The sequence below is a fragment of the Tilletiaria anomala genome (genome assembly GCF_000711695.1).
Source record: "Tilletiaria anomala UBC 951 chromosome Unknown K437scaffold_109, whole genome shotgun sequence".
Taxonomy (NCBI): domain Eukaryota; kingdom Fungi; phylum Basidiomycota; class Exobasidiomycetes; order Georgefischeriales; family Tilletiariaceae; genus Tilletiaria; species Tilletiaria anomala.
Window position 1 is genome coordinate 1 of NW_013546913.1, and position 19,635 is coordinate 19,635.

A 19,635-nucleotide genomic window follows, 5' to 3' on the forward strand; every position below is an offset into this window, starting at 1 on the left:
TGGAAGTGAAGGTTAAGCCAAAAGTGCCGAGATCGCTGAAGGAGAACATTGCGGATCTGCAAAAAGTGCGAGCGGAACGGGGCTGAACCCTGTCCCCAGGTGCCATTAGAGTGGCGCAGGCACACATATATAGTGCGTAAAGCAACATCAACCCTCCGCTTTGGCGCTCCTTTTCGGTTCTTAAAATTGTTGGCGGTTGACGCTGTTGCCCGTTAAACCATCTTCTCCACTAAGTGCAACTTTTATTACAACGGACAACCAGGCGTCTAGGCTCAGGCCACCATTAGTTGTCTCGCGTCATATCCGGGGCAAGGCTTGTCGCTGCTTTCATTTACATTCGTCTTGCTAGATATTTGTGCGAACATGAATGGGCCTATGTCCTCGTCCCTACACCCCGCTTCAATCTACATACACTATTTCCATACCTTTTTTGCTCAGGTTGCTGTCGGTTCTTTTAGCTCGTCTCAATTTCTCCGTAGCCCAAGGCTAAAGCGCCCCAGGCAGGTTCCTGAGTCTGCCCCAGGGGCCAGCTGCCATGGCTCCCAGCTGCCCCACCTTTCCCCGTGGCCAGCGACTCGCACATGTCATGGCTCAACACCATTACATACCCTTTGGTTGAGCAATGCTCCATTGTCGGCAATGGCACATCTTTTGAGTCTTCATCGCATCAGCTTGCTGCGATTCCTGAACGCGCACAGTCCGCTGCCGCACCGAGCCCGGACCCCTGAGGCAACAGTAGCTTGTCGCCTTGTAGCGGCGTTTCAAATGAGTAAATCGATTCCATTATGTGCCCTGCTAAGGAGATTCGAGATCTTAGATTCTTGATTGTCAATCTGCATTCTGGATGGTCAGTTGCCATATTTTTGTCCCAACTCTTCCCATGGCCGAAGCGAGAATGACCATCGCCCCATCGCTTCTCCTGTCCATGACTTGCTGGGACCGTTGGCGCCGTAGATGGTCCCCCCGATTCGTGCTTCGCCTTCCGACGTGGTTAGTCAAATAAGCTCCCCATCAACGGCGCATGCGCATCTAATGAATCGCGTCGCACCCTCGCTGCTGCTCGGCTCTCTTCAGTCGTCGGAGAGAATAGTTCGATTGTTTCATCCAATGGCTGGGAGGACTCTTGCAGCCCGCGCTCTGTCAAGTCGGTTGGACCGCAGAGTCACCGTTGGTCTTGCACATGCTCTTACCCAACCTCAACGACAAAACTGACAGCCCAGCGCCAGTCCTGGGGATTTAGCTGGTACCAGGGCGGACGAAAAGGTATGGCCAACGGCCATGGAAAGGGAAACAAGGTATATAAGCAGCGCAGTTTGATCACATCTCATGGGCAACTTTCTCTCACCAGCAACCTACTTCCCTGCTTCGCACCCACCCTTCACTCACCTACGTCCTCCAGCTCTACCCTGCAACTTTGCCACTCAAGCTCACGCCGCACTCAGCAGCATGCGTCTCACAGCCATCTTCGCTTCGCTCCTACTCGTCAGCACGTCCGTTCTGGCTGTCCCGGCGGAACTCCAGATCCGTGCGGACCCACCCAAGGGTCTGATCCAGAACGTTGGCCAACTCGTCGCTGCAATCGAAAAAGGCGCCGGAATTACTGGGCTTCGGGGCAAGATTGACGAGACTTTTGGCGGTAACATTGTGAGTACAAGTAAAATTGACCTTGCAGTAACGCATTTCTTACGTTTCATCCCATCGTTGACTGGTAATGATACCTCTCTGCGTCCACTCATCGCTCTGCCCTTCGTTGTGATGACTCAAGTGCAAGCTTGAAAATGCGGTTGGCTTGACAAAAGTTGAGAAGGCTGTAGGCCTCACCGACGACAAGATCCCGGATGGTATTCTCGAAAAGGTGCTCCACCTCGTCAAGGCCCTGGACGATGCGGTTGGCGGCTCTGCCCTTGAGGTAAGTTGGCGGCGGTGAATAAAAGACGGACGCTGCCGTCACGAGCGAGAGTGTGCAGGGGGGGGGGGCAGTGGCAGGCCTTCCATCAACCCGCTGATACTGACACTGTTCTTCTTGTTCTCGCTCCTTTCTCGTCCGCGTGCCGCAGGGCAAGCTCAACAAAGCACTCCACGGAGGCCCCGCTGCGGTGCAAAAGGTGCTGGGTGTCGCCTACCTCAGGAGCGTGCTTGGGATCGAGTAACAGGCAAACATCGCAATCGCTATCTCTCCGCCTCGCCTCCTAGCTAGCTCTCTCCTTCGACGTTCTTGCGCGCCGTTTGTTCATACCCAGAGGACAGTAGGGGTATCTTTGTGTCATGTGTGCAGCCTTTTTTTCCAACAGCGCCGCATACCGTATCGCTATCATGTTTGGTATCGCCCGCATAATACATCTTGTAGATATATTACACAACCCAAACAAAAGTGTGTGGAGCAATTGTGACGTGAACCCGTACGAGAAAGTTTCCAAGAGTTTGAGCGTTGGGTCTGCTTGATGCGATCGAATGCAAGATGGAGGGTTATAAAGGGTCAGGAGCTTCTGTGCAGCCAAAGGGCCACGGTGACCTGCCTACAGCCTTCTCTTTGCGACGTGAGCACCGGAATGTACGACAATGCTTCCTGTTTCGATGAGCGTCGCCTTCCTACTCACAGCTTTACGGCTGGCGTGGTTGATTGGAGCCTGCAGCGCTTCACCAGCTGAGGGTTGATGAATATGAAACCATGAATGAAGTGAATCGATGGAATTAGGTAAACTCTGTAAACGGATGACTCACGTCACGTGTGTGAATATGAGGCAGTTGGCACTGGCCAGGGGAGATTGGAGTGGAGGAGCGAATCAGAAGCCGCGCAATACAAACCCTTGTGCAATCCCGGTTTGCGCCGCTCGCCTGGCCCCACCCACGATGAACGAGCAAGGGAGGAGGCGCGCAGCACCAGGGCAGTGTCATCAGCCAGGAGGTTTTTTCGCTGCTGGCTCGGCGCATTTGTCAGTGTGCTACGCAGCGGCCGCCGCTCCGATGCTTACTAAGAAATCCGCGACCGCCGTGCGCCTGTGTGCAGACAGATAAGCAGACGCACAGACACACAGACGCTGCGGCCCGTGATGGCTGAGAGAAGCGTGTGAGGGAGAAAGAGCCGCCGAGGCCGCCCGCGCCAAAGCCGGACTGCCGGTTCGTGCAACAGCCCTCGTCCGCCGTCGCCGCACGCTCCTCTGCCAGTAGAAACACCATCGCTTCCTTTTTCCCTTTTTTAATGCTAACAGCTTCTTCTTTCTACGTCGCCTTCGTTGCTCTTCTTGCTTTGTCCAAGCAGAGTAAACCATTCCAACCTCGACATCGTCGTCATCGGGTTATCTTGACTGTCTGCAAACCCAGCTGGCGCTTTGCATAAGAAGCGCTGCGCCTAGTCTGTATTTGCTTTCCCTTCCTGCTTGCCGCTTGTTGCCAAGATTATTGAGGCGAAGGGCTGCAGGTGATCCACACCTCAACATCAACGAGGTTCTAAAGAGAAGCAAGGCATCATGCTGTCAACCAGGATGCTGCGCAACGCAGCTTTGCGTTCCGGCTTGCGTGCCGGCACCAGCACCAGCAGTAGCGCCGCCGTCACTGCGCGACGCGGCTACGCGACGGTCGCAGAGGACGTGTCGGACATCGACCAGTCTGTGCTGTCCAGGAAAGTCGACATGAGCATCGTCGAGAAGGGCAAGGGCTTCTACATCAACTACAAGCGCATCGAGGACAACCTCAAGGTTGTTAGGCAACGGTGGGTCCTTTTCTCTGCCTTCACTGTCTCAGGCATGTTTCGGGCAGCGTAGTGTATCTTGATTGCAGTCGCCTTCAGAAGATGAAGCAAGGGCTGCTAAGGATGCCTTGGCTGTATTCCTTTGGCTAAATACGGTACTGACGAGATGATCCTGCCCTTCGTGCACTCATCTTCGCTTCCCCTCCATTCGAACAGGCTTAACCGTCCTCTGACCATGTCCGAGAAGATTGTCTACGGCCACTTGGACAACCCCCAAGAGCAGATTATCGAGCGCGGCAGTTCCTACCTCAAGCTTCGCCCTGACGTGAGTAAACCCAGCCTGTAGCTCGGCACCTCGACTTGGCAGCCTTTGTTCTCGCAAATGCACACGCCGCGCTGTAAGCGGCTGTTTGGCGCTATCTCTCCTTTTCGTCTTGTCCTTGCACGTACTGAACTGACACATCACATGTTCTTGCTTTTTTCGGACAGCGCGTTGCTTGCCAGGATGCGACTGCGCAGATGGCGCTGCTGCAGTTCATGTCTGCCGGCCTGCCGACTGTCGCAGTCCCTACCACTGTCCACTGCGACCACTTGATCGAGGCTCAGGTTGGCGGTGTTAAGGACTTGGCTCGCGCCATCAATATCAACAAGGAAGTCTACGACTTCCTCGCCACCTGCACTGCTAAGTACGGCATTGGCTTCTGGAAGCCGGGCTCGGGTATCATCCACCAGATCTTGCTCGAGAACTACGCTTTCCCCGGTGGTCTGATGATCGGCACCGACTCGCACACCCCCAACGCCGGCGGTCTCAACATGATTGCATGCGGTGTCGGTGGTGCCGACGCGGTTGACGTTATGGCTAACATTCCTTGGGAGCTCAAGTGCCCGAAGGTCATCGGTGTCGAGCTTAAGGGTCAACTATCTGGCTGGACCGCACCCAAGGACGTCATCCTCAAGGTCGCCGGTGAGCTCACTGTCAAGGGTGGCACTGGTGCCATCATCGAGTACAAGGGTCCCGGTGTCAACTCGCTCTCCGCCACCGGCATGGGCACAATCTGTAACATGGGTGCCGAGATTGGTGCTACCACCTCTGTCTTCCCATACAACGAGCGCATGGAGGCCTACCTCAAGGCCACCAACCGGTCAGAGATCGCCGAGCTTGCCAAGGGCTTCCAGAAGAACCTTCTCCCGGACAAGGATGCAGAATACGACAACCACATCGAGATCAACCTTTCTGAGCTCGAACCCCACATCAACGGCCCCTTCACGCCGGACCTGGCCACGCCGCTCTCCAGGTTTGCCGAGGAGGTCAAGAAGAACAACTGGCCCTCGGAGCTCAAGGTTGCGCTGATCGGTTCGTGCACCAACTCTTCGTACGAGGACATGAGCCGATCCGCCAGCATCGCGCAGGAGGCCGCCGACCATGGGCTAAAGGTCAAGTCGCAGTTCACCGTCACCCCCGGTTCGGAGCAGATCCGCGCGACGATTGCCCGCGATGGACAGATGAAAGTGCTGGAGGACGCCGGCGGCATGGTCCTTGCAAACGCCTGCGGACCCTGCATTGGTCAGTGGGACCGCCAGGACGTCAAGAAGGGAGAGAAGAACTCGATCATCACTTCGTACAACCGCAACTTCACCGGTCGTAACGACGCCAACCCGGCGACCCACGCTTTCGTGCGTACAGGCCGCTTTCTTTTCGGTGTACACTTTTCGTGCTGACTTTACATGTTCGCCCCCTCTCGCGTCACATATAGGTCGCATCCCCGGACCTGGTCACTGCCATGGCGTTCGCCGGCGACCTGACCTTCAACCCGACGAAGGACACGCTCAAAGGTGCTGACGGTAAGGAGTTCAAGTTCTCCAACCCATCGGGCAAGGAGCTTCCCCCTCGCGGCTACGACCCTGGCCAGGACACGTTCCAGGCTCCCCCTGAGGACCGCGCCTCGGTACAGGTCAAGATCAACCCCGAGTCGGACCGCCTGCAGTTCCTCGCACCCTTCAAGCCATGGGATGGGAAGGACCCTAAGGGCTTGCCCGTGCTGATCAAGGCCAAGGGCAAGTGCACTACCGACCACATCTCGGCCGGTGGCCCCTGGCTCAAGTACAGAGGTCACCTTCAGAACATCTCGAACAACTGCTACATTGGCGCCATCAACGCAGAGAACGGCAAGGCAAACGAGGTGTTCAACCAGCTGACCGGCAAGTGGGATTCTGTCCCGGGTACCGCGCAGGCCTACCGTGACTCCGGCAAGGGCTGGGTCGTCATTGGCGACTCGAACCTCGGCGAAGGCTCTTCCCGTGAGCACGCAGCGCTCGAGCCGCGCTACCTTGGCGGCACGGCGATCATCGTGCGCTCGTTTGCGCGTATCCACGAGACCAACCTGAAGAAGCAAGGCATGCTTGCGCTCACGTTCAAGAATGAGGCCGACTACGACAAGCTGCGCCACGACGACGTCGTCGACCTGGAAGGCGTGACCAAGTTCGCGCCGGGCTCGGAGATCACGCTGGTCGCGCAGCACAAGGACGGCTCAGAGGACCGCATCCCGCTGACGCACTCGTACAACGAGGGCCAGATCGAGTGGTTCAAGGCGGGCAGCGCGCTCAACCTGATGGCGCAGAAGGCTAAGGCCAGGTCTGCCTGAGGGAGCGGCGAGCAGCGCACTTGCTCCCTCCATTCCCCCATACCGCCCCTTCCTCGACCCTGCTAACCGACTATCTGTCCACTTCACGTGTATTCCATGTAAAAAGCAAGGAGACTTCACTCACAACAAGATGTGTGCATACATATTTGGTTTTTGATGATACGGAGAAGCGATGTAATAGTGGAGTGATTGGCTGCGAAGTTCCCGCGGAACGCGTCCCGTCGTTGGTGAGCGGGTACTCAGCGCAGGCCGGAATCCGGATTCGCTTCTGCCCCTCTCCGCAAGTCCGTCACTGCCGCTCCACCTATGCGAGGGTTCAGCGGTTGACACGATAATACGGCTGTGTCCAGCCGAGTGAGTCATGTCCGCTACATGTCGATGGACCCGCGATGAGATGGGCAGCTGCGTACCAAGTAGAGACCCTCAACGTAGACGTACTTGCGATTGAGCGAGCTGCAGACACGTTTGCCGTGAGCGGACGTCTCCGAGCCTTAATCGATTTTCTCCGTGATAACTCCCTCGCTCTCATTCGGTGCGTTCCCCTTATCACAATCCAACTAAAACAGAAGGACCGCATCCGCTCTCCGAAGATAAGGAACCGAAAGTCGATCACATTGCTCTTCAAGACGGCATCAACCACGCTCTCCTGATCGTGGTCTAGCGCGCTAGAGATACCATCGAGGAGCTGTTGAACATGTCTTTGATGTCTTGATATGTACTACGCGTGAGCCGACTCCATCTCTAAAACTCTCTCTCACACACATGCTCATCGGCGTTCGCAATGTCGATCGGATCATATTGTCAGAGACTGTGCATTCTTCAACATACACCTCGTAGCAAAGAAGGTCTTCTTGCGACTCGGCCTACATCACGAGCGCAGTCACTTCTTCCCTTACAAAATTCGTCATCGAAAACCTTTTATTGGACGGAGCAAGGACAACATCATATAGGCAACAGCCGAGGTCTTAACAAATCAGCACGGCATTCGGTACCACCAATGCTGTGAAGCTCTGACACCAAAGGTGCCACCTACCCATCACTATCAACGCCATGAAGGCATCATTAGGAGCGGCCGCCTGCGCTTCGTCGTCGACAGGCGGCAGGTCTGCCGCAGCCTCCGTCCTCGCACAAGCTCGCATGTCGCGACGTCTGTTCATCGGAGGCATCATCAGCCCTCGCTCTCCACTTGAGATGGACATCATCACGCGTGGCTTGCTCGGTGTCGGCAGCGGCGGGACGATCCGATTCGTCGAGGACTTGGAGCAGGTCGAGCGGGACATGAAGGTGGAGATGGGCCGAGCCGGCGTAAAGGGTGGACATACGAATGGTCACGGGCACGGGTACGACGACGGTGAGGGTGGGAGCACCACCGAGGAAGAAGGCGAAGTCGCTTCGGCGAGGAGGCGAAACGCAAAGTTGGCATCCCCAGCTGAATCAACCATAGCCAGGCACACCCCCCTACCCATTCTACGGCCACAAAGCGAAGAAAATCAACAAGACTCGGTAGAAGAACTTACACACCCGGTCATCGATGCTCCCACGCTCTCCTCGGGAGAAGAAGCTGCCGCATCCTCCTCGCTAGATGGTCCAAGGGCGCAGGTACAGGAGACTGATATCACCTCCAGCACCACTATCAACGACCGGTCGGCTGAAGCCTTAATAGGTGAAGCCGTCCCTCGCATGCCTGACGTCGAGTTTCACCTTGGCAGCGCTGCACAAGCATTAGCATTAGAACAGGTGACACCACGCATGCGCGCGGGGCGCGCCGCCTCGGGTATTTCGGAGGCTGCACTGCTGGAGAGCGCGATGATCAAGCGCGTTACCGCCAAGTATGGGTGGAAGGAGGGAGCGTACGATGTCATCCGCCTTGACAAGGGCGAATTCCTCATGCCCGGTTTTATCGACACACATACAGTGAGCGAGCTCGTGTGGCTGAAGAAAAGATCAGATCGGCCGAGGGGGGCTTACCAACCTGACTACTTTGCTGCGTCCCCCCCCCTTTCCCCAACAGCACGCTTGCCAAGTGCCCAACATCGGTCTCGGCCAGCAGTATGAGCTGCTCGACTGGCTGAACAATATCACTTTCCCGCGCGAGCGCAAGTTCGAAGACTTGTCATATGCACAACGAACATACTCCTCCGTCGTGCAGCGCCTCGTCGACTCGGGCACGACGACGGCGTGCTACTACGCGACACTACACCTCGATGCGTCCATCATCCTTGCGAACATATGCCATGAGAAGGGCCAGCGCGCATTCATCGGAAAGTGCCAGATGGATCGCAACGGTGGACAGGGATACCAGGAGAAGACAGCGAGTCAGAGCATGCAGGACACGAAGGACTTTATAGAGCATTGTAGGAAGCTCGCGAGCGGCCAATCCGCATCTACCTTGCCGGCAGCAGCGTCTACCAGAATGAGCCCGACAGGCACAGCACAGACTTCTCCTGCAAGCTCAGCGCCGATCGTACTGACGGCTGCAAGGACCAAGCAACCAGGAGCGGGGCCCCGCAGCAACCACACAGAGGACAGTAGCATATCGCTCGCTTCCTCGATATCTGCGTCGACAGCATTCACGCAGAGTCCAGTTTGCGCCTCGGCGCCGCGTCATCGTTCGCTAAAATACAACGGCCACGCACACGGGACGCATTCGAGGACTTCTTCGGGGAGCACAACGCCATCTGTTGTGCGCGGGCAAGAGCGGGAAAAGGAGCTTAGCAACGCGCTCGTGCAGCCCATATTGACTCCGCGCTTCGCGATAGCATGCACCGACGCGCTGCTTTCCGCCATCGCGGCGTTGCAGGCGCGAGACCCGACGCTGCGCATCCAGACGCACCTGTCCGAGAACCCGTCCGAAATCAGCTTCACCAAGGAGCTCTTCCCCTTTGCGGAGAACTACACAGCTGTGTACGACCACTTTGCTCTGCTAACGCCGCGCACGATCCTCGCGCATGCGATTCATCTTGAGGATGAGGAGATGGAGCTCATCGCGAAAAGAGGGTGCGGTGTTAGCCATTGCCCGACGAGTAACCTCAACATCCGCAGCGGCTGCAGCCGCATCGGCGAGATGCTCAATCGCGGCATCAAGGTCGGACTCGGCACGGATGTGTCTGGAGGATTCGGCCTGTCGATGCTCTCGGCCATACGCGATGCGTCGGTCGTTGCTAAAGTTCTCGCGATGGGGCCGTCGGCTGCTTCGAATAGTGCAACAGCTGGAGGACCCAAAGAAGGCACAGCTACCGTTGCCCACGATTTTACCAAAGGCCCGCTGCCCATCGCCACGCTTCTTTTCCTCGCCACGCTCGGGGGGGCGCAAGTATGCGCGATGGACAACCGAATTGGATCCCTAGCACCTGGCAAGGACTTTGACGCGCTCCTCATTCGTACAACCTCTACTTGGAGCGATCAGCGCGGGTACACCGGCTGCCCCGGCATGTACATCGAGCCCGAGGACGAACTGCCGCAGATCCTGGAGAAACTACTGTTCACCGGTGACGACCGCTCGATTGCGCAGGTCTTCGTGCGCGGCAGGAGGGTCGACTCCGGCGCTTTCTTCGAGACCTGAGGCCTTTCCTAACATACAATGGGAGCAAAGGGGTAGTGGACTGGCGTGCATTTGGATCATCAGAGAAGCACGCGCAAGTGGCGATTGGGCTAGATGCATTTGCAATGCTCACTTTATACAATTATCTGGTCGACAAAAAAGCATGATCGCAATTTCTACTGGAGTTGATGCGCGCGCAGAGGCGCTGCAAATGGACTGACATCATCCACAATGACTTCGTGGATCCGATTGCGAAAGAGGTAGCGCACGCGCAGATGTTTCTTATCACCCATGCATGGATCGTGGAAGCCCATGATATGGGACTGAGAGTGGGCCAAAGTGGAGAAGAGGGAAGTTGTCGGTCAACGGCACGCATGTACTGACAAACAAACAACCTTCCAAACGCACCTTTGGTCTACCGCCTGCGATGATCAGTTGACCTTTGGCGACCATGGCTTGAAGCGGGATGCGGACGTCCCAATACTCCAAGTTGGCCTCGCCAGTACTGGCGGTCGTCGGGATGGAATTGGCTCCTACTGAATCTGCCTCTATCGTTGGTCCGCCAGCTGCCTCCCAGATGTCGTGTTCGAGTTGGTCTGGATCCCCTTGTCTGGGCGGAGGAAAAGCAGACCTCTTCCCGTACCAGGCTTCAAGGACCACAAAACCTGCCTTGCTGCTCTCAAACATCCATCGTTTTCGTGCTTGCTCCCTCAGCAGGTTTCGTGCGCTCAAAGCAGTCTCTCGTCGCTCTCTAATCATCTCTTCGTTATCCTTGCGCAGTTCTTGCAACTTGGACTCGATACGCCGCCGTTTACCGGGCAAGATGTAGTAGTAGTGCAGCACAGTCACGGTCGCCGCGGGGATTGCGGTGAAGGCGAGGACGAGGTCAGATCGGAACTCAGGTGCAAGTACGATAGGAACGACAACCTTCTGGCCTAGTCGGTTGAACTTGATTCGCAGCGTCACACCACCCGGGAGCCCAGTAGTAAGACCGAGACCTAAGCGGACAGTCTCGGTCACTCGACGATCGCAATTGACGTTCAGCGATAAACCGCTGCTAGTGCCGAGACTGGCTCCCAGCCGCAGCTTCACTCCGCCGAGGACTTTCGTTCCCCAGTCGAAAGAGAGGGAAGTATCGACAGTGCTCAGCGTGCTCTGAACCGTCCAGCTGCGACTCTCCCCTGATTGGGATGTCACGCCGATCGAAACACCAGCTGGCTCTCGCCGCATGAGTTGCATCGAACTAAGGCTTTCAGGATTACCCCAAGCGCCAAGCTGATACGATCCTGTCCGGAAGGTCGTGAAGCCCGTCATAAGCGATGTTTTCGAAATGCGTTGCCCTGCTGTCAGCGTGAAGGTTGGAGGCATCGCAAGCGAGTTCATCGCCCCAACATAAGTGAAGAACCTGTGATGCAAGTAGAGTGTCAGCTTTGGCATGCCTGATCTCGGAGACAGCTGATTGCATTCCCCCTTACGTGTTCTCATCGAGCGCAAATGCTCCCTTGCTAGTCAGTGTCCGTGGTCGAAGAAGCGCCAAGGCAGTCTCCGTTCCAAAGCGCGAACTCCACTGCGTCTTGACTGTACCAATCAGATTGCCGCCACCTAGACCTCCTCGCGTCATCATTTGTCCAGTGAAGTTGACGCTGCTGGTGTTTGAGATCTGCGTCTCAAAGCCGTGCCTCCCAATCAACTGTGTCACACCGACTCCGTTCCACCGATCTCCCAACGTAATCGCCTGCCCTTCACGCGGCGGTGGCCCGCGCATTCGTTGCGCCGGTGCGAAGAGCGGTGTCGCATCTATCATCGCGGTGAAGTCCCCTTTGCTTCTGATGAGATTTTCCGCCTCTTTCGTTCTCCTTTCCAGGAGCTCCTTCTCGAACTCGGCCCGCATTTCCTGTGGCGTCTTCCCTCTGGCGGACAAAGCCCAGCTGGAGCTAAGACCCGCTTCGCCAAAGTGATCGTATACGCCGCGCTTCTCTGCATCGCTCAGCACCTCGTAGGCTTCCTGTATACGCCTGAACTGAGAGTCTGCTGCAGATTTGCGCACTGGATCGGTGTGTTTATCCGGGTGCAAGACGACCGCCAAGTTTCGGTATGCTTCGCGAATGCGTTCTTCAGATGCATCTTTGTCGACGTTCAGCAAGGCGTAGAACTCGTCTTTGTTGGCACTCGCGCTCGTCCCTGAGAAGCTATCTGCTCCCTCTGCTGTGGAAGGATCCGAAAATGGTGGGCAGCCAGCTCGTTGCGAATCCCGGAACGGTGTGCCGCCGAACAGCGGCTCATCGTACTCCTCTTGTGCATCTTGTGAACGCATTCCATCGGTCTGCCAGGGTTTGAACGAGCTCGAGCTGCTGCCAGCTTCACAGTAGCTCGTGCTGGAGGACGCGTCAGAAGGAGTATTACTTGCTGATGATACGGAGCTATCCAAGTATTCCGCGGCCCTTGCGTAGCTCTGCGACGAGCGTGGCGCGTATGGATCATCGGTTGAATCCATCCTTGTTAAGCTTGAGAGCCGACGGGCTCGACACGTCGTTTGGGCCGGCGGGCAAAATCGATGTGATCAAAGGTGACAACAAGGAAGCAATGCAAACATCGCCGTGGGCTTTGATAAGCTATGCTCATTGCCACCAGCCTCCGTCCGATCACATATGGGATCCGAGATCTTGGAGTTCTAAAGCACAAAAAAGGATATCAGCGAGTATTGGCAGGTTTGTGGATTACGTAGTGTAAAGCGCTTGGAGGGCCGAGGGGCGGAACGGTGGCGACCTGAGATTCGGATTGCCCTGTGTGTTGCATTATTAACGTACTCATGCCTTCTAGGGGATTCGAGATCGATTCGAACCGTGATCTCGTTGGTACACGCTGTGGCATACTCAACGGTCCGCTCTCGCATTGGTATCGCTCATCGTGCCATCTGCAGCTTCGTGCGCGCTGTTCGAACCGTGACTCAGCTGCCGCACCTTTCTGGCTATGCCAGCGAAGGCCACTCCCTTCCCTGTCGCCATCCCAGATGCAGCGCCAGACAATTTGGCGACTCGGCTGAAGGTCGCTGAGCTACCCTTAAGTTCCATCGTAGTTAGTGCATATGATGGCCAGAAATACAGCCGCGGCTTTGCGAGGCTCAAACCACTGCTTGCCGCATGGAAGGACGGTATCCCGGCTTATCAGGCGCTATCATGAGCAGCAACGGCCGGGTCAAGGCATCAAGAGCTGGTGGCGCTCGATCGAAGAGGGCTTGAACGCACACCCCCAATTCAAGGCTCATGTCAATAGCATGGGCCTCCACTAATTCCACGCAAAGCCCCGCTTGCCAGTATAATTTCTTTCATCTTCTCGCACGGATGGCCTGGATCTTTCTTTGAAGCGTGCCTTCGTATTCCATTCCTCCTCAAAAACGACGAGAAGAACGGGATGTTCTTCGATATCGTAGCACTGTTACTTCCAGGGTCTGGCTTCTCGAATTCAGCATCGATACTTCTTGCCTAGAGTATCAAGAAGACGGCGCGGACCTTAGGAAAGCTCATGACTGAGGTGTCGGACTGTGACAGCTTTGCAACCCAAGGCTGTGACTGGGACACATTCTTCACCTACCTTCTCACTACAGGTCAAACAAAGTGCCAAATATTACAGTGAGTGGAAAAAGAGGAAATCCTTGCCTTATGGGACCAACTCAGACTCCTGACCATCCCCATTTACAGCACTAATTTCTCACGGAAGACTCGGATCCCGATTTGAGCAAGGCGCTGCTTGCCGCCGAACGCATCTCTGACATCTTGGGCTTCTCTCATATCATCTTCAAACCCTCTATTCTCCACTGAGCTCGAAGGACTGTTCAAAAGTGGCGTGAAAATGAGGAACATGGCACGGGCTACTCGGAATTGCGACCACCCAAACCTGTGCTCATAGGGTATTTGAAACAAACCGGTTGGCCAGCTCGCTTATATCGCCGAAAAGCTCCATGGTTGGACAGATGCTCGCAGACCTGCTTTGGCAAGGGTGCCAATTCATACACAAGCGCAAGCGCAAACACAACCGCAGCCGACAGATGAGACGATTCTCATCAACACCAGCACATCTGCCTGACCAAAACCATCCATACGTCCTTCATGCTGTACTTCATCGACTTCCACACATTTGGCACAACATCGAATCTATCCAGCCAAGCGAGAGCCATACGGTGTCAGCGAATTTTCTTTTAACCCTAGTGCTGGCCCTCGAGAGTAGTTTGGCTTGATGCCCAGATTGTACGGTCAGCACACCCTTGGCGGTCATTTCGCAGCATGGGAAAGATGTCTCGCAGTCGATGTGAAAGGGGTTTTTTTTGCAAAGGAGCACTTGCGGGTGTTGCTCAGTCGCGAAATGACATGCGGCATCTGTCGCACAAAGAGAAGCGCCTTCGGTGTTCTTCATGCCTGCACACTGGCAAAGGATGCAAACACATCACTTCATGTCCGGGTTGAGTGCGTACAAGTAGATTGTAAATGAACCCCCGCATCCCGGTCATCGGTGATGAGGCTACACACATATACCCGAACTCTCCTCGCTGTTGTCTGCATATAGCAAGCGGGTAAGGCATTTGGGGCTGCGAAACATGGCGGTTCATCGTGTAGATTGATAAAGCATCGCTCGTCAGACCTGTTTCCGTTGGATGGGTTGCTCGTTGCTGGATAGTGGAATCACTTCGTGCGCTGAACCCTGCTGAGCCAATCTACAGCTCGCCATGTCGAAGCCGCGGCCTTTTCGCATCTCTGTGCCCGAGACGGGCCTCGACAAGCTCGCAGCACAGCTGTCCGCCGCGGAGCTGCCAGATGCGCCATTGTGCGCCGGTTCACCTGAGGAATGGAGTCACGGAACGAGCCTGCAGAAACTCAAGTCGCTCGTCGACGCATGGCGTGACGGCAGTCCCATGGACAAGGATGGCAAGGTCAGCGGCAAAGGGGGAGGACAAGGCGTCAAAACGTGGTGGCGATCGATCGAGGACCGATTGAACCGGTACCCGCACTTCAAGGTCGAGATTGAAGAATTCGACCTGCATTTCATCTATGTCAAGAGCCAGCATGCCGGTGCTATCCCTCTCGTCTTTTCGCATGGCTGGCCGGGATCCTTTTATGAAGCATGGGAACTGCTTCCTTACCTCGTGGAGAAAGATGAAAAAACCGGCATGAGCTTTGACGTCGTTGTCCCCTCACTGCCTGGCTACGCCTGGTCCAATCCGGGATCTCTTCCGCATGGGTGGAATGCAACCGAGAGCGCCCGTCGAATCCACAAGCTCATGACCCAGGTGCTCGGCTACAAAAAATTCTTCGCGCACGGAGGCGACTGGGGTACGGTGTGTGCACATGCTGCTCAGCATTGGCATTCATTACTCATCCCTGATCACTTCTGCATTGACACAGAGAATCACTCGTCTACTGGCAAACTACCCAGAATGCAAGATCTATCACACCAACTTTGCTCCGCCGACCAACATGCCTTGGTACACTGTTCCTGCAGTGGCATTGCACACCAGGGGGTACAGTGACCTGTTTCAACGCGTTCTGGGAAGACTCTACTCTCCATTCGAAGTACTGTGAGTAGGAAATGGGTCACTGCTCTCATTGGCATTGTCAGCGATACTCACCATATTCGCCATAACCCTTGTAGCGGCATGACGCGTGGACTGGCGTACCTGGCGACAGGGAGTGGCTATGTCGCTCTTCAATCCACGAAGCCTGCGACGCTTGGCTATGCACTGTACAACAATCCCGTGGGCATCCTTGCTTATTTGCTCGAAAAGTTCCACGCCTGGACCGACCCCCGCTCCACTGCCTTCGGTGACAAGAGCGAGCCATCCGCCACAGACATGTCGGATGAGACAATCCTCGTCAACACGACAATCTACGCACTCACCAACACCATTCACACGAGTCTCATGCTCTACTTCTCCGACGAACGAAGCTGGTATCCCCCATTTGATGTGAGTAGAGCTACCGAACTGACTTGAACTGTGCGCAAACGTATGTCCACTTATAACTGACTTTCCTCGACAGGAATACAGGCCAGCGCGTTCCAAGCCATATGGACACAGCGCTTTCGCGTACGAGCTGGCTCGAGGACCACGTCCCTTCATCTCGCGCCTGGCTCTGAACTTGGTGTGGTACAAAGCGGAAGACACTGGTGGTCACTTTGCTGGTTGGTGAGTCGCGCCTTCACCTTCAGCCGATTTTGAGGAAAAGTGATTCTGATTCAGTTCGCCTCTGCTTTACATCTAGGGAAGTGCCCAAGACGCTCGCAGCGCATCTGAAAGAATTTGCTCAAGAGTTCTGGGAAGATTGATGGATCGAGCCGGACATGATGTATTATTCGAGTCATACAACCGCGATGTGTCATCTCCGCCGCCTTTCGCTTGCGCGTCACGGCCAATTGTCGAGCAATCATGCCTTTTTTGGTTGAGCTGCGAATGGGGGTGCAGACATGTCTACGATACAGCAGCACCAAAGTGAGTCTGCCAGATCTCATCCAGCTGCGCCTCTGTCTGTGCGATGATCTCGCTACCGGCCTCAGGATAGAATTTCTCCAAATAGCTGTAGAGCGTCCGAATAGCCTCCGGCGCTCCTTTCCCAGCGAGGGCCGCGCTAGAGCCTGAGTCGAAGCGCATCAGGCAGTATTGCAAGCAATCGTCGACCAATTCGAGCCTTAGTCCTGGGTTCATGCCCGATTCAGTACTCTTGGCTTTCGTCTTACTGGCTGCAGCGGGTAAGCCGGCTGCAGCGGCGTTGACGAAGATTCTAAGCAGGTGATCGAAAGGTCTTTGTCGCTCATCTCTCAGCAGATCACTGCTGTGTTTGAAGGGGTGGGGTTGCGCTATCGTGGCGGAGAAACGAAGCAATCCGACATGGGCAGAGAAAAGAAGAGAAAGAAGTGTGAAATCATGCTTGCTGCTGTTTACGATCGGCGCGAGGGCGGCTACGAGCCTCATACGGTCCACTATGCTCTGCTTGCATGCGAGGCCAGCGACTTGATCCGGAGCAGGCTCCCACTTGCGTTCTTCATCTAACTCGCCGGTTTTCAGCTGCTGTGTTAAAGCGGCACCCCTGCCTACAGCGTTCTCTCCTTCGCGCTTTGGAGCGCCAGGTAAGTCCAGACTGTCACGCAAGGTCCATTCCTCTGAGCGGTTGAGTTTCTTGAACAGTGCTCGTTGAATGATTATGAGCATCGATAGGCTGTAGTCGACACCGAATTTTTCCCTCCGCGCGATTAGCTGAAGTGCCACCTCGGGGAGACCGCTGCGAGTTACTTCATCGACTACAAGAAAAGGGCATCTCGATAAGCTGCTTTGCCATCACCGCGTGGGGATCCTAGATATTACTCACTCAAACGGCTACTTGCCTTGTAGCCGAGAGATTGCCCGGTCAGCGCCCGAGTCCTTGCCGCTGCATCCACAAGTGCATTGACTTCGGCGTGTTTGTAGGGTGAATCTGGTGTTACTTCAAGGAGATCATGAAGGTACTGTGAGGCCGCTTTGAGACGTTCCAGTTTTCGAGACGGTGACTTAAGAGGCTCTGCACCTTTTAAGAACTTGCACAGAATTTGCACGCCTTCGTGCACGTGGCTCAGCCCTGATTCAGACTGGGTGATGTTGTTTTCGGATGGGTAGGGGGGTGATATAGATGTCGTAGCGTGGGGAGCATTTGAGGAATACTGGCGGTCCACGGATATTCGTCTGTCCGTTGCCGTGTCGCGTGAATCGTGACTACTATGTCCTGCCTGCGGCCATGCCACGCGTCCGGTGCCGCACACCCGACCTGATGTGATCTGCGGCTGCTCCAGGATCGCTGAAAACCGATAAACTTCCCTCGTTTGGAGACATCGCTTGCCTTGATTGCTCCTGCTGTTGCCGACGAAACAAGCTAGCAGATGGCCTGATGCGCTTCCTCTCGCAACAGGCGCGACGCTCATGAAGCGCCCTTGCTTATTTCTGTGGTCCGTGTCCAGCCTTGCTCAGTGCTACAGTTTTTCTTGTTTGAAACTACGGAGAATGGCAGCCAGGTCCACTCCATTTCCTGACCTGCCAAAGTTGCCCGTGCTGAGTCTGATACTGGCAATAACCCAGAGCGTGGGTAACCATTGCAGAAGTTGCGATGACGTGAGCATAGGCCGAGGTCACATTTCGAGTTCTTTCTTTTGTGGACACACTGGTGGATTTCTTTCAATAGTTGCGGAGCATCCGGAGCGCCAATCGCCTGATCCCGAGTTCCGAGTTTTGCGAGCGCAGCAGTCCAACAGCTCCTCGTTGAAGCACAACTTGTCGCAGTTCATCTACGTGGCGAGCAGCAATTGTCTCCTACATACGCACAATCCACGAAGACATTGTCCTTACATCCAATGTGCCAGAGCGAGGCTGCAGAGCAGGCTGAAGGCAGATACAGATTCGGCTTGGAAAGATGGCAGGCGCGCAAAATGGGCAGGATGAACTGCACAAGCTCGAGTACTTGTCGTTGGTGTCCAAGATCAGTGAGTACGATCCTCGAGACCGGTATGCTGCGTGGCAAAGGTACTGACATTGCCACTGTTTCAGCGAATGAACTCATCAATCATATGGACATCAACGACAGAACACTAGCAGAATTCATCATTTCTCTACACGAAGAAGCTGGCTCGCTTGACAAGTTCAAGCAGAAGCTGCAGGATGTCGGAGCAGAGTTCCCCACCAGCTTTGTCGAGAACATCGACAGGCTGGTCGTACGCATGCACCCCAAGTACAACATGAGGATCGGGCAAAAACTCAGCGGAAAGTCACAGGACGCGAAGCCGGACAAGGGGAAGGGGAAGGCGGTAGAAATAGAAGACGACGCGGAAAAAGAGCGCAGGCGTCGCCTGTTTCCGGGTCTTGCCATCGCAGACAAGGATGTGCCGTCTACATTTGTAGAAGAACGCAAAAATGGCAAGGACATCAACGACTCTGAAGCGTCAAATGCTGTTGAGAGCTTCATGCGCGACTTTGCGGATCTCGCAAACAAGACGTCTGACAAGCGAGGAAAGGTTGACGACAGGGACCGCGAGCGCTCGCCAAAACGGAGGCGATCGCGTTCGCCGGATGGACGAGGATCGGGATACCGCAGCGAGTGGAGGGGCAGGGATGATCGACCACCAGCTCATTTGCGTAATGGAGGACTTGACGACGAGCCGGTACTCTTCAAGATTTACAATGCACGGGTCACCAACCTGAAAGACTTTGGCGCCTTCGTCCAGCTTGATGGCGTGCGTGGCAGGGTTGAAGGGCTCGTGCACATCAGCGCTATTTCAGGTGGCGGGCAGCGCGTGAACCACCCTTCAGATGTTTTATCTCGGAACCAGGCTATCAAGGTCAAAGTCATGGGCACCGGCGGGAGACTCAAGCTGTCAATGTCAGACGTCGATCAATCGACTGGTCGCGATTTGACACCTCACCTCCGGATCAAGAGCGAAGCAGAGATGGCGGAGGAGCAGGAGCGCTTTGCCAGAAGAAATGCCCAAGCTGCAGGCACTGGCGCGAATACCGCTCCTCTGGGCAAGAAGGGCTTCGAGGACGATGTGCCTGGCACCAACACTGCGCGACGTCTCACAAGCCCCGAGAGGTGGGAGCTCAAGCAGCTCATAGCGAGTGGTGTTGCTGACCCGAGGGATTACCCAGAGCTGATGGAAGAGGAGGAATTTGTCACACCGAGCACTCGCGGCGGGCTAGATGCAGGCGCCGACGAGGAAGTCGACATTGAAGTCAACGAAAAGGAGGCACCCTTCCTTGC

At 55.5% G+C, this 19,635-nt stretch overlaps 6 protein-coding genes across 6 annotated transcripts; 4 read left to right on the forward strand and 2 right to left on the reverse strand.

Annotated features, from left to right (window-relative positions):
* Nucleotides 1-1,386: 1,386 nt before the first annotated feature.
* K437DRAFT_259183 (uncharacterized protein) lies at nucleotides 1,387-2,369 on the forward strand. Its single transcript, XM_013385460.1, has 3 exons — nucleotides 1,387-1,644; nucleotides 1,766-1,909; nucleotides 2,058-2,369. The coding sequence occupies exons 1-3, from the start codon at nucleotides 1,447-1,449 to the stop codon at nucleotides 2,148-2,150; spliced, it is 435 nt and encodes a 144-aa protein (XP_013240914.1). The 5' UTR covers nucleotides 1,387-1,446; the 3' UTR covers nucleotides 2,151-2,369.
* An 857-nt stretch (nucleotides 2,370-3,226) lies between these two features.
* Nucleotides 3,227-6,473, forward strand: K437DRAFT_259184 (putative aconitase). Its single transcript, XM_013385461.1, has 4 exons — nucleotides 3,227-3,709; nucleotides 3,905-4,013; nucleotides 4,178-5,362; nucleotides 5,443-6,473. Exons 1-4 carry the CDS (start codon nucleotides 3,483-3,485, stop codon nucleotides 6,328-6,330), a joined length of 2,409 nt encoding a protein of 802 aa, XP_013240915.1. The 5' UTR covers nucleotides 3,227-3,482; the 3' UTR covers nucleotides 6,331-6,473.
* A 707-nt stretch (nucleotides 6,474-7,180) lies between these two features.
* On the forward strand, nucleotides 7,181-10,024 carry K437DRAFT_14574 (uncharacterized protein). Its single transcript, XM_013385454.1, has 2 exons — nucleotides 7,181-8,244; nucleotides 8,342-10,024. The coding sequence occupies exons 1-2, from the start codon at nucleotides 7,381-7,383 to the stop codon at nucleotides 9,890-9,892; spliced, it is 2,415 nt and encodes an 804-aa protein (XP_013240908.1). The 5' UTR covers nucleotides 7,181-7,380; the 3' UTR covers nucleotides 9,893-10,024.
* K437DRAFT_259186 (uncharacterized protein) lies at nucleotides 9,974-12,508 on the reverse strand. The gene is made up of 3 exons (XM_013385462.1): nucleotides 11,347-12,508; nucleotides 10,280-11,276; nucleotides 9,974-10,194 (listed from the first exon to the last, which is right to left on the reverse strand). Exons 1-3 carry the CDS (start codon nucleotides 12,363-12,365, stop codon nucleotides 10,048-10,050), a joined length of 2,163 nt encoding a protein of 720 aa, XP_013240916.1. The 5' UTR covers nucleotides 12,366-12,508; the 3' UTR covers nucleotides 9,974-10,047.
* A 2,083-nt stretch (nucleotides 12,509-14,591) lies between these two features.
* Nucleotides 14,592-16,050, forward strand: K437DRAFT_279416 (alpha/beta-hydrolase; the record flags this gene model as incomplete). The annotated part of the gene is made up of 4 exons (XM_013385463.1): nucleotides 14,592-15,200; nucleotides 15,268-15,440; nucleotides 15,515-15,827; nucleotides 15,901-16,050. The coding sequence occupies 4 exons, from the start codon at nucleotides 14,592-14,594 to the stop codon at nucleotides 16,048-16,050; spliced, it is 1,245 nt and encodes a 414-aa protein (XP_013240917.1).
* Nucleotides 16,051-16,214: 164 nt separating this feature from the next.
* Nucleotides 16,215-17,981, reverse strand: K437DRAFT_276113 (uncharacterized protein). Its single transcript, XM_013385464.1, has 2 exons — nucleotides 17,224-17,981; nucleotides 16,215-17,155 (listed from the first exon to the last, which is right to left on the reverse strand). The coding sequence occupies exons 1-2, from the start codon at nucleotides 17,807-17,809 to the stop codon at nucleotides 16,329-16,331; spliced, it is 1,413 nt and encodes a 470-aa protein (XP_013240918.1). The 5' UTR covers nucleotides 17,810-17,981; the 3' UTR covers nucleotides 16,215-16,328.
* Nucleotides 17,982-19,635: the final 1,654 nt, after the last annotated feature.